Source organism: Colobus angolensis, unplaced genomic scaffold (assembly GCF_000951035.1).
Source record: "Colobus angolensis palliatus isolate OR3802 unplaced genomic scaffold, Cang.pa_1.0 Scaffold80, whole genome shotgun sequence".
In the NCBI taxonomy this organism is placed as follows: Eukaryota; Metazoa; Chordata; class Mammalia; order Primates; family Cercopithecidae; genus Colobus; species Colobus angolensis.
This window is the reverse complement of record NW_012121821.1, coordinates 1,197,655-1,213,046: the sequence shown is the minus strand read 5'-3', so window position 1 is coordinate 1,213,046 and position 15,392 is coordinate 1,197,655. Positions and strand designations below refer to the sequence as shown.

At 42.8% G+C, this 15,392-nt stretch overlaps 1 protein-coding gene across 1 annotated transcript in view; it reads right to left on the bottom strand.

Annotated features, from left to right (window-relative positions):
• Positions 1-7,145, bottom strand: part of TBC1D30 (TBC1 domain family, member 30) — a 100,073-nt gene extending 92,928 nt beyond the window's left edge. The window contains exons 1-2 of the mRNA XM_011929233.1: positions 6,668-7,145; positions 500-664 (exon numbers count right to left, since the gene is read on the bottom strand). Of these exons, the coding sequence (XP_011784623.1) occupies positions 500-664; positions 6,668-7,145 (643 nt within the window). The remainder of the gene's footprint in view (positions 1-499; positions 665-6,667) is intronic.
• Between the last annotated feature and the right edge of the window lie 8,247 nt (positions 7,146-15,392).

The window sequence follows — 15,392 nt, the reverse complement described above, 5'->3', positions numbered from 1 at the left end:
GACCAGCCTGACCAACAAGGTGAAACCCCGTCTCTACTAAAAATACAAAAATTAGCCAGGCCTGGTGGTGGGCACCTGTAGTTCCAGCTACTTGGGAAGCTTAGACAGGAGAATTGCTTGAACCCGGGAGGCAGAGTTTGCAGTGAGCCAAGATCGCGCCACTGCACTCCAGCCTGGGCAACGGAGTGAGACTCCGTCTCAAAAAATAAATAAATAAAATAAAATTTTAATCATTATTCAGCATGAGGTAAAAATATTGTCAAAGTAAAGTACTACCTCAAATCTAGAATACTAAATCTAAGGTTGTAACATTAGACATGAAGTATACATTTTAACTGAAAAATAGGAAGCTGTCTGAGTTGTTCCTTGTTCTTAGTTCTGAGGGTATAAGCTCGCATTTAAAAGTTTTCAATATATTCAAAAACACAGACTGTTGGCTCAGCTTTCCTAACATTCTAGTCGCATGTGGCCAAAGAAGTAACCCTATTCCAATACTTACTTCTCTTCTGTGACACAGCCTGCAAGCAGGCAGTCACAATATCACAGTTCCTCTGTACTTTGTGCAGCAGCCTATCTTTCTGCTTCAGATGCCGAAGTAACTTGGCCGACTGGATGCCAATTCTGTACTTTAGCTCTCGAAGGATTGTCTTCAGTTCATTAGTGTCTATCAGTAAAGAAAAATAAGAATAATGATTAATATCTTGAGAGGAATACAAATTCCAATGTGATATTAGTCCAAAGATAAATAGAACATCCATTTAAACCAACTCATTCTAGGTTTTCACTCAAGATTACGTGTATGTATTCAGCTAGGACATTCTGATCAAATAAGTCACTCATTTATCTGCCCTGTCCATGAGACAGATACTGTAAGGTAAATTTATCCTTAAGCCTATCTGTAACATGTAAGCAAAGACTCCTGCTTTTACCATATCTAGCTCTGGCTGCAAATTTACCTTTCATTCCCTGAAAACTGGCATGTATATTTTGTACCACTGAAGTGTTCAGATGGTAAGCTTGTTAGAAAAGAATCTTCTTTAATCTGTAACATTAATAATAAACCTAACAGCTGATTTAAAAAAAAAAAAAATGTCTTTAAAGGCTAGGCGCAGTGGCTCACACCTGTAATCCCAGCACTTTGGGAGGCCAAGGTGGGCAGATTACTTGAGGTCAGGAGTTGGAGACCAGCCTGACCAACATGGGGAAACCCCATCTCTACTAAAAATACAAAATTAGCTGGGCGTGATAGCACATGCCTGACCTCTCCCATTGTTGCCAGGTCTAGCTAGGTCCCAACTTTTCCTCAGTCTCTGCTCCCCCACCCTATAATCCTTTTAACACCTCCCCTCCCCTCCTCACACCCGGTCCGGCTTACAGTTTCGTTCCTCGACTAGCCCTCCGCCACCTGCCCAGCAATTTCCTCTTTAAAAAGTGGCTAGAGCTAAAGGCATAGTCAAGGTTAACATTCCTTTTTCTTTATCCAACCTCTCCCAAATCAATTAGCATTCAGGCTATTTTTCATCAAATATGAAAAACTTAGCCCAGTTCATGGCCTGTTTAGCAGCAACCCTGAGACGCTTTTCAGCCCTAGACCCTGAAAGGTCAGAAGGCTGTCTTATTCTTAATATGCATTTTATTTTATTACCCAATCTGCTCCCGACATTAAATAAAGCTCCAAAAATTAAATTCCAGCCCTCAAATCCCACAACAGGACTTAATGAATGTCGCCTTCAAAGGTATACAATAATAGAATAAAGGCAGCCAAGTAGCAACTTATTTCTGAGTTGCAATTCCTTGCCTCCACTATGAGACAAACCCCAGCCACATCTCCAGCACACAATTCCAAACACCTGCACGGCAGCCGCCAGGGGTTCCTCCAGAACCTCCTCCCCCAAGGAGCTTGCTACAAGTGCTGGAAATCTGGCCACTGGGCCAAGGAATGCCCGCAGCCCGTGATTCCTCCTAAGCCGTGTCCCATCTGTGCGGGACCCCACTGGAAATCGGATTTTCAACTCACCCGGCAGCCACTCCCAGAGCCCCTGGTGCTCTGGCCCAAGGCTCTCCGACTGACTCTTTCCCAGATCTTCTCGGCTTAGTGGCTGAACACTGACACTGCCCCATCGCCTCGGAAGCCTCCTGGACCATCACAGACGCTTTGGGTAACTCTTACAGTGGAGGGTAAGTCCGTCCCCTTCTTAGTCAATACAGAGGCTACTCACTCCACATTACCTTCTTTTCAAGGGCCTGTGCCCCTTGCCTCCATAACTGTTGTGGGTATTGACGGCCAGGCTTCTAAACCTCTTAAAATTCCCCAACTCTGGTGCCAATTTGGACAACATTCTTTTATGCATTCCTTTTTAGTTATCCCCACCTGCCCAGCTCCCTTATTAGGTTGAAACATTTTAACTAAATTATCTGCTTCCCTGACTATTCCTAGGCTACAGCCACACCTCATTGCTGCCTTTTCCCCCAGTTCAAAGCCTCCTTCACATCCTCCCCTTGTATCTCCCCACCTTAACCCACAAGTATAGGATACCTCTACTCCCTCCTTGGTGACTGATCATGCACCCCTTACCATCTCATTAAAACCTGATCACCCTTACCCCGCTCAATGCCAATATCCCATCCCACAGCACGCTTTAAAAGGATTAAAGCCTGTTATCACTCGCCTGTTATAGCATGGCCTTTTAAAGCCTGTAAACTCCCCTTACAATTCCCCCATTTTACCTGTCCTAAAACCAGGCAAGGCTTACAGGTTAGCTCAGGATCTGCGCCTTATCATCCAAATTGTTTGCCTATCCACTCCGTGGTGCCAAACCCATATAATTATTATAATTATAATAATTCTACATTCATAAAATTAATATTCACAACAGCAGGGTTGTTTTACTTTATTTTACTTTAAGTTCCAGGATACATGTGCAGAGTGTGCAGGTTTGTTACATAGGTATACGTGTGCCATGATGGTTTGCTGCACCCATCAACCCATCATCTAGGTTTTAAGCCCTGCATGCATTAGGTATTTGTCCTAATGCTCTCCCTCCCCTTAACAGCAGTTTTTCTACAGGTAAAAACAAATTTGGGAACCAGAATTGTCTATTGTCTTTATATAAATGATCATTACAATGTGGGAGGAGGTTTCTTTTGGTCACATTTGATATCATTAGTCACTAGAGCAAGATCTGGTAGGCAGGTGAAGGCTTCCACTCAACTTAACCTTAGCTAGCCCCTCATTAGAGGTTCTCTGTGGGGTTTGGATCTACTCGTTTTTAAAGGGATTTGGAGAAACTAAAGAGAATCAGAAGGGAAGAAAAGAAATGCTCAAAAGTAGAAATGTACTCTAGAAGTCAAAGTCAACTTTTGGGGTCTGTAACAAAGAAATGCAGGGCTCTCAAAACTGACCTCACCATGGAAAATGCATTTTGCCTTGAGTTAAAAAGGACTGCTTTTGGATCAGCCAACTCTCTGAGTGATTTTAGGCAAGGAAGTGTGCTCCAAGTCTCAAATTATGCCTAGCATACAAGATTATGCCGAGAAACAAATGGGAATGGTCTTTATAAGCACTAATATAAATAACGCTTTAAGTAAGAATAAGGAATTACCATGAAGAAGAAGGCAAAGGCTAGTTCTTCCTCTCCCCCTAATTTTAAACATAGTAGGAAATAATGAAAAGAGAATATTTAAGTTAAATGAAAATATGACTAAATATGAGGAAAAGCCTACAAGAGGCAACCAGAGGCTCTTCATTCCTAGATGCCTTCAGATAGAAGAAATATCTTTCTTTGAATATTTCAATATTTTGGGCCGGGCACAGTGGCTCATGCCTGTAATCCCAGCACTTCGCAGGCCCGAGGCAGGCAGATCCCCTGACGTCAGGAGTTTGAGACCAGCCTCACCAACATGGTGAAACCCCATCTCTACTAAAAATACAAAATTAGCCAGGCATGGTGGCACATGCCTGTAATCTCAGGTACTTGGGAGGCTGAGGCACGAGCATCACTTGAAACCAGGAGAAAGTTGCAGTGAGCCAAGATCTTGCCATTGCACTCCAGCCTGGGCAACAAGAGCAAAACTCTGTCAAAACAAAAACAAAACAAAACAAAAAAACAAAGAACCAAATCAATATTTTCCTTCTAGAAATAAAAATGGTAGGAATATAATCATAAAACATTTAAATTATACTTTTCCTCTAAAAAAGGGTTCTTACATTATCTCATTTCCAGTGATCCCTAAGGTGCCTACAACTCCAATTCTCTGAATTACATTTATTGTTAAATATGGGAAAATATTTTCAGAGATGAGGGTGAAAATGTCTTTTATAGCAATATCTGCTGATATAGAAGCCTCCTGGGGATGAAAACAGGTCTCTTTCATCTTCAAATGCTCCATGGCATCAGCCACAGCCTCTTACACGGTGTTAAATAACAGGAAAAATAAAGACACTGTCAACTCACAACCTGTGCTTAGTGTCCTAAGGAATTCCAGGATATATGATAAAAAGTTGTATCTAACATCTGTTGAGCACGTCACACACTCTAACTTACGTAATTCTCACCACAGCCCTCTGAGGTATTATTATTATCCCTATTTATAAGAAAAATGAGACACAGAGAGGTTAAATAGCTTGTCCAAGGTCACACAGCTGGTAAGGAACTGTGGCCAGATATCAACCCAGGAGTCTGACTCCAAAATTCATCCCCTTAACCATGGAAATACTGAAGAGAGTCCAGATGTCCTGAGAAACCATTCTGGTGCCTCACCTAAAGGACCTACACATGTTAAATATATAGCTAAATAAGTGCTACAGCAAAATCCCTAGCAGTGACAGGAGACAATACACAGGCTATTAGTATCGTATGAGATTCTTACTGAATGCAGAGTAGTTATATTGAGGGGAATATTTTTTGAGCCTGAGAAAAAGAAGATCAAATAACCTAAAAAGCAGCATTCTTTACGCAGACAGCTATATCATCACCTGATACTTTAATCTTAGCACACGAATGATGTTATCAATAAAGGGGAGAGGGAGTGTGTTTGTGTGTGTATGTGCACACGTAAGCACGCATATGTGTATATAGGACTATTATGATATGGCATTTTGTTTATCTTAATAGGGTTGACTACAAGGGAAGAAAGGTTTAACAGGCAGCTAGCCATGCAATAAGACTGAAACAGGCAAAACGAACTATTATAGGGCTTGTGGATGATTAGTTGTGTGGCCACTCATACGAAATCCACTTGCATAGTTAGCTGTACCGTTACTACTTCTTTAAACTTTAGCTTGCCAATTTTCCTCTTCAAAAAGGAAATTACTAATTCCCAGAATTCCCTCGGTGATGAAAAATGTAAAATCTTGTAAAAAGATAAATCATAATTCTTCAAAACTGATTCTGTTGGAGTCTGAAAGAACTATTGCCCTATGGGACTTGTGGCATACACAGACACTCTGAGAACAACCAAATAATTCTATAAAATGAAATGGCACAGCTACAGCTAAAGTCTCAGGCAGGGGGAGGAACCTGGAAGCCATTTATAACAATCAGCTGAGGGAAAAAAAAATCTTCACTAGGAAGTCAAAAGAGGAAGCTAAAAGCTGTTTACGTAGGTCTGAGAAAGCAGACAGATTTATTCTTTTCCTAGTTTTTTTTTTTTTTTTTTTTCAAATTTTACAGTGGGAGCTGGGAGACTCTCTTGCCTTCCTCCCCTGGTAACCTAGCACAAGGACGTTACTGTCAAGAAATGTTATGGTGGCTCGACATCTGTTTTCCATACCTCACCTCATTTTGTAAATGGAGGTGTTGATATTCTATACAAAAAAAGACACCTGTAATAACTGTGTTACTGCCTGAAAGGCAAGCTATTATGACCAGACGAAAAAAAAAAAAAAAAAGTGTGACTTGACACGAAGGCAGGAGCATCAGAGTCTCATAACAAAAGAAACACCAAATTAGCCTCTCTCCCTGAAAGCCAAGGCCATTTTCTCAGGCTGACCTCTCCATGCCAACTGAAGGTTACCAGCAGTTAAATTCTGTAATAAACCTCAACACTCTAGGGCCCTCCACTAACCTGCCACCGATAAGGAAAAAAAGAAAACAAACAAACAAACAAAAATCCTAGTGAGCTGCCTGGAACCGTACGTTCTGGCAGAAAAAGAATTCACATGCTCTGCTTCGAAACCGCATTATCGAATTATTCTGCCTCACTAGTTAAACACTATCTAAGTGGTGTGACCAGGGAAGGCGGACTTCAAAAAAAAAAAGGAAAAGAACACCCCCAGGACTCGGCTCGATTCTGGCAGCGCCCTCTAGGTAGGTCGGGTATAACGTATCAGAACCTCCAACTCTGTCCTAACAGCTGTTCAGGTGAAATTAGAATCTGGGCTGCCTCTCCCCTGGGGGTCTCCGCGAACACGAGGGGAGATGGGAGGAGGGAAAAGCGGGGAAACTGCCCACTCCATCAACTGATGCTTGATTCAATTACTCCGGAGAACTTAAGAACTAAATGTGGACATAAATCTGTGCTACGGTGGGTACCAGCGTCAGATCCAAAGAGACAGTATCTGAGCGCTCCGCCGAGCAGCCCAGGTGCGCGCTGGAGCGCGGGCAGAGAGGGCGAGGACAGTCCGGCTACAGGAAGCCCCCCAGACCCCGCTGCGCCCGGCCCTCACCTTTCTGCCGCAGGTACAGCATCTGATGCCGCTGGCTAGGTCGCTCCTGCAGCTCCTGTAGCACGCGGGAGTCGCCGGCGCCGCTGCGGCCGCCCAGGACCACGTCTGAGCCCGAGGCCTCGGTGGAGCTGTCGAGGCTGTCGCGGCGCCGCCGACGGCCCTCAGCCCCGCGGCCCCCGCCCGCCGCCTCCTCCTCCTCTGTGCAGCTGTACAGCTCATTGAGCAGCCCGCTCACCAGGGACGCCGTGCGGCTAGTACGGACGCCGCGCGCCTCGCCGGGCTCTGTGTCCTCGTCGCCGTCCCACGAGTCCCGGGAGCCCAGCGGCCGCTCCGCCGCTCCCTGGAGGGGCGGGGCTGGGGGCGCTGCAGGAATCGCTTCTTCCTCCTGGCTCTCCAGCCTCGCCTCGCCACCGCCGCCGTGGAATTCCAGCTCCGTCCGGAGCCCCGGGCGGCCCCCACCGGTGGGAAGGACGTTCATGGTCTCCGAGGCGCGGCCACCCGGCTCCCGCTGCTCCTCCCGCCTCGCGGCGCCGGCCAGTTCCGGGAGGAGGCGCGGCCTCGTCCTCGCCAGGGGTGCCCTCCCGGGCGCGGCGCCAGCGGGCTCTGGATCCCCGAGGTGCCCGGGCATCCCCCGAGCCTGCACCTGAACCCCTCCCCTCCGCTCCGGACCGGGCGAGGAGACGGCCACGCCACTGCGCTACCTGGAGCCACCTGCTGCCGGGGCCCGGCCCCTACCCAGAGCGCTCTCCGGTGCGCGAGAAGGCGCAGGACGTGGCCAGAACACCGTTGAGAAGAAGCCAGCAGCCTGAAGGGGGAGGGCGCTGGGGCCGCCGCCACCTTCACTTTTAATTAAGCACGTGATTTAACTCAAAAAGAGGGTGACTCTTGCCTCTTATTCAGCCGCCAGCTAGAAATAATGCCCGGGAGGGTTCTAAATGTCCATCAATAGGCCCAGGCCAGGAGCTCTCCTTCTTGACATACTTGGAACACAATACCAGCCCTTCTCACTTTCCCACCTGATCTGAGCGCCTTCAAAAGCCTTCTTAGTTTAGTCTCTGACAATAAGCTTTCTAAAACTCTCAACACCTGGCAAATATTTAGGACTTAATAACGCTGTGAACTTCTTTCCTCCAGTGAAAAACAAAGCACTGGATTAAAATCAACGAATTCCCTAATACAAGATGTAACCAGAATGAGTGTTTAATAAATGTTCTTGAGATGACCGAACTAATACGTTAATTGAGCTAGTTCTGATGATGGTAGAATCAAAAATTTACAAGAGACCGTGAGAGATGTATCTTACACCAGACTTCAATAGAACTTGGAGCTCCTGCTCCACTGTAGATATTTTTGTAAAGTTAATCATTGGCAACATGTTTTAGCGCTTTTAGTATGTCAGGCACTGTTCTTAGAGATTTGCATGAATTATCCCACTTAATCCTCACTTTAACGCAATAAAGCAGATAAGTGTGGCGTTATTCTCACTTTTCAGCTTAGGAAGCTGAGGCATGGAGAGGCTAAATAACGTGTCCATTCACAAAGAATAAAGTGAACTTTTCATAAAGTGTCTGGCTTTCATTATGGATGAATATATATTAGTGAAACGCTATTAAATACTTGACCACACTTCCAAAAGAAGTAACAACACACCTGGTGAACAACAGCGGTGTTTTGTGTTTGTTTAGCACAGTTTTGTTTTCCAAGGCACTTTCATAACAGAGCCTGACCCTACAGGTAGAAATCTGGTGTACCTTGACACCAGCACAGCAATAAAAGGGCCCTTTTTGAAACTGGAGTTAACACGAGATAAGCAGAAGTTGTATTTTTCACTTAGGTATTCAGAATTTTAAATTATACTGGAAATATTATTTTATGATTTTATAACTATATTAATGACTGCTGTTACCATTTAATGTTTAAATGTATGAAATGAGAGTAGAATTTATTATTATATTGCTGTTGTTTTGTTTTTTGAGGTCTTTTTCCCTATTGTCCCTGGCATTCAATGAGTTCTAAGTCCTTCTTCATATGCCAAACTTTGCAACAAGCAGGATTTTCAGAGGAGTAAACACTGAAATTGGATCTCTTTTTTTAGTTGGCTTCCCAGCCCTTTTTATCTCTGCCCCCTAAGAAGAGATGTGATTAACTATTAGTCTTCAGCACTATTCTCATTTAGGGAATCTCTATCAGGAATTACAGATAAAGAAACTCAAAGTGAGCTGAAGGGAAAAAAGAGACCAAGAAAACAATAGGTTATTGACATTCAACATTTCTAAATAAGAACTTCAAAATTATGTCCCATTCCCCATCATTACCAAATCTAAAGAGAGGAAAATGGCAAACTAAAAACTAACAAGGAAAGCACACTTAAGATCATTGTACTTATTGGAATGATCTTCCCCTAGATATTGGCACGACTTTCCTCTCACCAGAGTCTGGTCTCTGCTTAAATGTTTTCTCTGTGAGCCAGGCATGGTGGCTCATGCCTGTAATCCCAGCACTTTGGGAGGCTAAGGTGGGCAGATCACGAGGTCAAGAGATCGAGACCATCCTGGCCAACATGGTGGAACCTTGACTCTACTAAAAATACAAAAATTAGCTGGACGTGATGGCCCGCACCTGAGAATCACTTGAACCCAGGAGGCGGAGGTTGCAGTGAGCCCAGATCACACCACTGCACTCCAGCCTGGGTGACAGAGTGAGACTCTGTCTAAAAAAAAAAAAAAAAGTTTTTTTTTTTGATCCCTCCATGACCACCCTATTTGACATTGCAGCTCCCCATCCCCCAGCTTTTCCTTAGTTCTCTTCTTTGTTCTTTTTTTCCATAATACCCTCTTCCAACATACTACAGTATATAATCTACTGATTTATTCTGTTATCTGTCTTTTGCCACTAAAATGTAAGCTTCTGAGCGCAGGAATTTTGTCTATTTTGTTCATTGATATATGCCCATGACTTAGAACAATCCCTGGCACATTGTAACTGCTCAATAAATATTTGTTTAATTAACTAATTGAATGAATACCATGAAAACCAGAGGAAAAAAACAACCAATTACCTACTTTCCTAAGAAAAGTTAACTTTAGTAAAAATAATCCTAGAAGTGGTATTGGCAAAGGACAGCTGCTTTTCTCACCCTACATTACGGCCACCAGCAGACTGGCAGGCCCCACGCAAGTTCCCTGAAGCTCTGGATATAAGAGAGAACCACTGATGGCTGAGTGCAGTGGCTCACACATGTAATACCAGCACTTCAGGAGGCCAAGGCAGGCAGATCTCTCAAGACCAGGAGTTTCAGAACAGCCTGGCCAACATGGTGAAACCCCATCTCTACTTTAAAAATACAAAAATTAGCCGGATGTGGTGGCACACACCTGTAATCCCAGCAACTTGAAAGGATGAGGCATGAGAATCACTTGAACCTGGGAGGCAGAGGTTGCAGAGAGCTGAGATTGCATTACTGCACTCCAGCCTGGGCAACAGAGCAAGACTCTTTTCTGGTACCACATGAATTTTAAAATAGTTTTTTCTAGTTATGTGGAGAATATCAATGATAGTTAAATGGGAATAGCACTGAATTTATAAATTGCTTTGGGCAGTATAGCTAATTTAATGATATTGATTCTTCCATGAGCATGGAATGTTTTTCCATTTGTTTGTGTCATCTCTGATTTCTTTGAGCAGTGGCTTGTAATTTTCCTTTTAGAGATCTTTTACCTCCCTAGTTAGCTGTATTACTGGGTATTTTATTCTTTTTGTGGCAATTGTGAATGGGAGCTCATTCCTGATTTGGCCCTTGGCATGACTGTTGTTGGTGTTTAGGTATGCTAGTGATTTCTGCACATTGGTTTTGTATCTTGAGACTTTGCTGAAGTTGTTTATCAGCTTAAGAAGCTTTTGGGCTGAGATGATGGGGTTTTCTAGCTATAGGATCCATGTCATCTGCAAACATGGATTGTGTGACTTCCTCTCTTCCTATTTGAATGCCCTTTATTTCTTTCTCTTGCCTGATTGCCCTGGCCAGAACTTCCAATACTATGTTGAAGAGGAGCAGTGGGAGAGGGCATCCTTGTATTGTGCCTGCTTTCAAGGGGAATGCTTCCAACTTTTGCCCTTTCAGTATGATGTTAGCAGTGGGTTTGTCATATATGGCTTTTACTTTTTTGAGGTATGTCACTTCAATACCTAGTTTATTGAGAGTTTTTAACATGAATGGATGTTGAATTTTATCGAAAGCTTTTTCTGCATCTGTTGAGATAATCATGTGGTTTTTGCCTTTAGTTCTGTTTATGTGATGAATCACATTTATTGATTTGTGTCTGTTGAATTAACCTTGCATCCCAGGGATGAAGCCTGCTTGATCCTGGTGAATGAGTTTTTTGATATACTGCTGGCTACAGTTTGCCAGTATTTTGTTGAGGATTTTTGCATCAATTTTCATCAAGGATATTGGCCTGAAGTTTTTTTGTAGTTGTTGTATCTCTGCCAGGTTTTGGTTTCAGGATGATGCTGGCCTCATAGAATGAGCTAGAAAGGAGTCCCTTCTTTTCAATCTTTTGAAATAGTTTCAGTGGGAATGATATCAGCTCTTCTTTGTACATCTGCTAGAATTCAGCTGTAAATCCATCTGGTTCTGAGTTTTTTTTGGTTGTTAGGCTATTTATTACTGCCTCAATTTCAGAACTCATTATTGGTCTGTTCAGGGACTGAATTTCTTCCTGGCTCAGTCTTAAAAGGGTGTATGTGTCCATAAATTTATCCATTTCTTCTAGATTTTCTAGTTTATGTGTGTAGATGTATTCACACTGTTCTATGATGGTTGCTTGTATTGCTGTGGGTTCAGTGGTAGTATTCCCCTTATCATTTCTCATTGTGTTTATTTGAATCTTCTCTTTTCTTCTTTGTTAGTCTAATGGTCTATTTTATTAACTTTTTCAAAAAAAAAAACTACCTCCTGGATTCGCTTATCTTTTGAATGATTTTTCATGTCTCTACCTCCTTTGTTCACCTCTGATTTTGGTTATTTATTGTCTTCTGCTAGCTTTTGGATTTGTTTTCTCTTGCTTCTCTATTTCTTTTAACTGTGATGTTAGGTTGTTAACTTGAGATCTTTCTAACTTTCTGATGAGGGTGTTTAGCTGTGTCCCAGAGATTCTGGTATGTTGTATCTTTTTTCTCTTTAATTTCGAAGAGCTTCTTGAGTTCTGCCTTAATTTCATTTATTTACTCAAATCATTCAGGAGCAGGTTATTCAATTTCCATGTAATTGTACAGTTTTGAATGAATTTCCTAGTCTTGAGTTCTAATGTGATTGCACTGTGGTCTGAAAGATTGTTATGATTTCAGTTCTTTTGTATTTACTGAAAGGCGTTTTACTTCTGATTATGTCATTGATTTTATAGTAAGTGCCATGTGGCAATGAGAAGAATGTATTTTCTGTTGTTTTTGTGTGGAGACTTCTGTAGATATCAATCACACCCATTTGATCCAGTGCTGAGTTCAGGTCATGAATATCTTTGTTGATTTTCTTTCTTGATGATCTGTCTAATATTGTCAGCAGGGTGTTAAAGTCTCTCACTATTATTGTGTGAAACGCTAAGTCTCTTTGAAGGTCTCTAAGAATGTGCTTTATGAATCTGTGTGTTCCTGTGTTGGGTGCATATACATTTAGAATAGTTAGGTCTTCTTGTTGAATTGAACCCTTTACCATTATATAATGCCCCGTTTGTCTTTTTTTATCTTTGTTGGCTTAAAGTTTGTTCTGTTAGAAACTAGGATTGCAACCCCTGCTTTTTTCTGTTTTCCATTTGCTTGGTAAATTTTCCTCCATTCCTTTATTTTGAGCCTATGTGCGTCATTGCATGTGAGATGGGTCTCTTGAAGACAGCATACCAATAGGTCATGGTTCTTTATCCAGCTTGCCATTCTGTGTCTTTTAATTGGTCATTTAGCCCATTTACATTTAAGGTTATTATTGATATGTATAAATTTGATCCTGTCATTATGATGTTGTTAACTGGTTATTTTGCAGGCTTGTTTATGTGGTTGTTTTATAGTGTCACTGCTTTGTGTACTACAGTGTGTTTTGCAGTAGCTAGTAACGGTCTTCTCCTTCCATATATATATATAATTTTTTTTTTTGAGACAGAGTCTCACTCTGTTGCCCAGGCTGGAGTGCAGTGGCGCAATCTCAGCTCACTGCAACCTCTGCCTCCTAGGTTCAACCAATTCTCATGCCTCAGCCTCTGAGGTAGTTGGGATTACAGGTGTGCAACATAACACCCAGCTAATTTTTGTACTTTCAGTAGAGACAGGGTTTCACCATGTTGCCCAGACTGGTTTCAGACTGGTTTCAAACTCTTGGTCTCAAGTAATGTGCCCACCTTGGCCTCCCAAAGTGCGGGGATTACAGACGTGAGCCACCACACGCGGCCTTCTTTCCATATTTAGTGCTTCCTTTAGGAGCTCTTGTACATCAGGTCTGGTAGTAATGAATTCCCTCAGCATTTGCTTGTCTGAAAAGGATCTTATTTCTCCTTTGCTTATGAAGCTTAGTTGGCCAGATATGAAATTCTGGGTTGAAAATTATTTTCTTTAAGAATGTTGAGTATTGGTCCCCAATCTCTTCTGGCTTATAGGTTTTCCTCTGAGAGGTCTATTGTTAGTCTGATGGGCTTCCCTTTGTAAGTGACCTGGCTTTTCTCTCTAGGTCCCTTTAACATTTTTTCTTTCATTTTGACCTTGGGGAATGTGATAATTATGTGTCTTGGGGATGATCTTCCCATGGAGTATCTTCCTGGGGTTCTCTGCATTTCCTGAATTTAAATGTTGGCCTGTCTAGCTAGGTTGGGGAAGTTCTCATGGATGATATCCTGAAGTGTGTTTTCCAAATTAGTTCCATTCTCCCCATCTCTTTACCAATCAAAGATTCAGTCTCTTTACGTGATCTCATATTTCTCAGAGGTTTTGTTCATTCATTTTCATTCTGTCTTCTTTATTCTTGACTGCCTGTCTTATTTCAGAAAGAGAGTCTTCAAGCTCTGAGATTCTTTTCTCTGCTTGGTCTATTATACTATTAATACTTGTGATTGCATTATGAAATTCTTGTAGTGTGCTTTTCAGCTCTATCAGGTTGGTTACATTCTTCTCTATTCTGGCTATTTTGTCTGTCAGCTCCTGTGATGTTTTATCATGATTTTTAGCTTCCTTCCATTGGGTTACAACATGCTCCTTTAATTCAGTGAAGTTTGTTCCTATCCATATTCTGAATTCTGCTTCTGTCATTTCAGCCATCACAGCCTTGGCCTGGTTCCGAACCCTTGCTGGAGAGGTGATGTGGTCATTTGGAGGAAAGAGAGCATTTTGGCTTTTTGAGTTTTCAGCATTCTTGTGCTGCTTCTTTCTCATCCTTGTGGGATTATCTGTTTTCAATCTTTGAGGTTGCTGACCTTTGGATGGTTTTTGTTTTTATTTTTGTTTTTCTTTTAACAACCTGACAACTTTTCTGTAGGGCTGCTGTGGTTTGCTGGCAGGCTGGTCCTAGTCACCTTGGGTTTCCCAGTACCTAGAAGTATCACCAGTGAAGGCTGTGAAACAGCAAAGAGGGCAGCCTGTCCCTTCCTCTAAGAACTCCATCCCATGGAGGTGCACACCTGTTGCCGGCTCAAACACACCTGTAGAAGGTGGATGAAGACCCCGGTTGGGTAGATCTCACTCAGTCAGAAGGAAGGGGATCAGGGACCCTCTTAAAGAAGCAGTCTGGCCACGCTTTTGTAGAGCAGCCATGCTGTGCTGGGATATACTTCCACTCCCAGTTGGCTTGGGCCCTTCAACACCTAGAGGCTGGAATGCTTAGGTCTCCCAAATAGCAAAGATGGTAACTCACCCCTCCCTTTAGGAGCTTTGTCTTAGGAAGTTTTCAAATCTCTGTTAGCCAGAGAACACTGGCAGGGTGGCTGGAGGCCCCAGTTGGGAGGTCCTGCCCAGTAAGGAGGAACAGTTCAGCAACTCATTTAAAGAAGCAGTCTGACCATGTTTTGGTAGAGCAGCTGTGTGTGCTGGGGGATCCCTTCCACCCTCAGTTGGTTTGGACTCTCAAAAGCCCACAGGGTGGAATGGCTGAGTTTTGCAAACAGCAAAGATGCATCCCCAATTTTAGTATTTTTTAAAGCCATCAAACCTCAGACAGAATTTAGGAAATGCATATTAATACATAGTATACCGTGAGTAAATAAGAGCTATTAATGCAGAATGATATTCAAGTCATGAGGCTTACAGGAATTTTGGGTATCTAATATCCTACTTATTATTACACAAGATTTCAAAGTGACAGAATATAACCTTTCCTTTGCAGTAGTAGAAAGAAAGCTCAATACATATCAGCTAAAAATTAAGCCTCTGTCTTTCATCTGTATTAAAGTAATTTTCTTTTTCTAGAGACAGAGTCTTGCCCTGTTGCCCAGGCTGATCTAAAACTCCTGGGAAAGTGCCATTGTTTTAAAAGAAGTGATGTAGGCTGGGCACAGTGCCTCATGCCTGTAATCCCAGCACTTTGGGAGGCCAAGGTGGGTGGATCATGAAGTCAGGAGTTCAAGACCAGCCTGGCCAACATGGTGAAACCCCATCTCTACTAAAAATACAAAAATGAGCTAGGCATGGTGGCAGGCGCCTGTAATCCCAGCTACTCAGGAGGCTGAGGCAGGAGAATTGCTTGAACCTGGGAGGC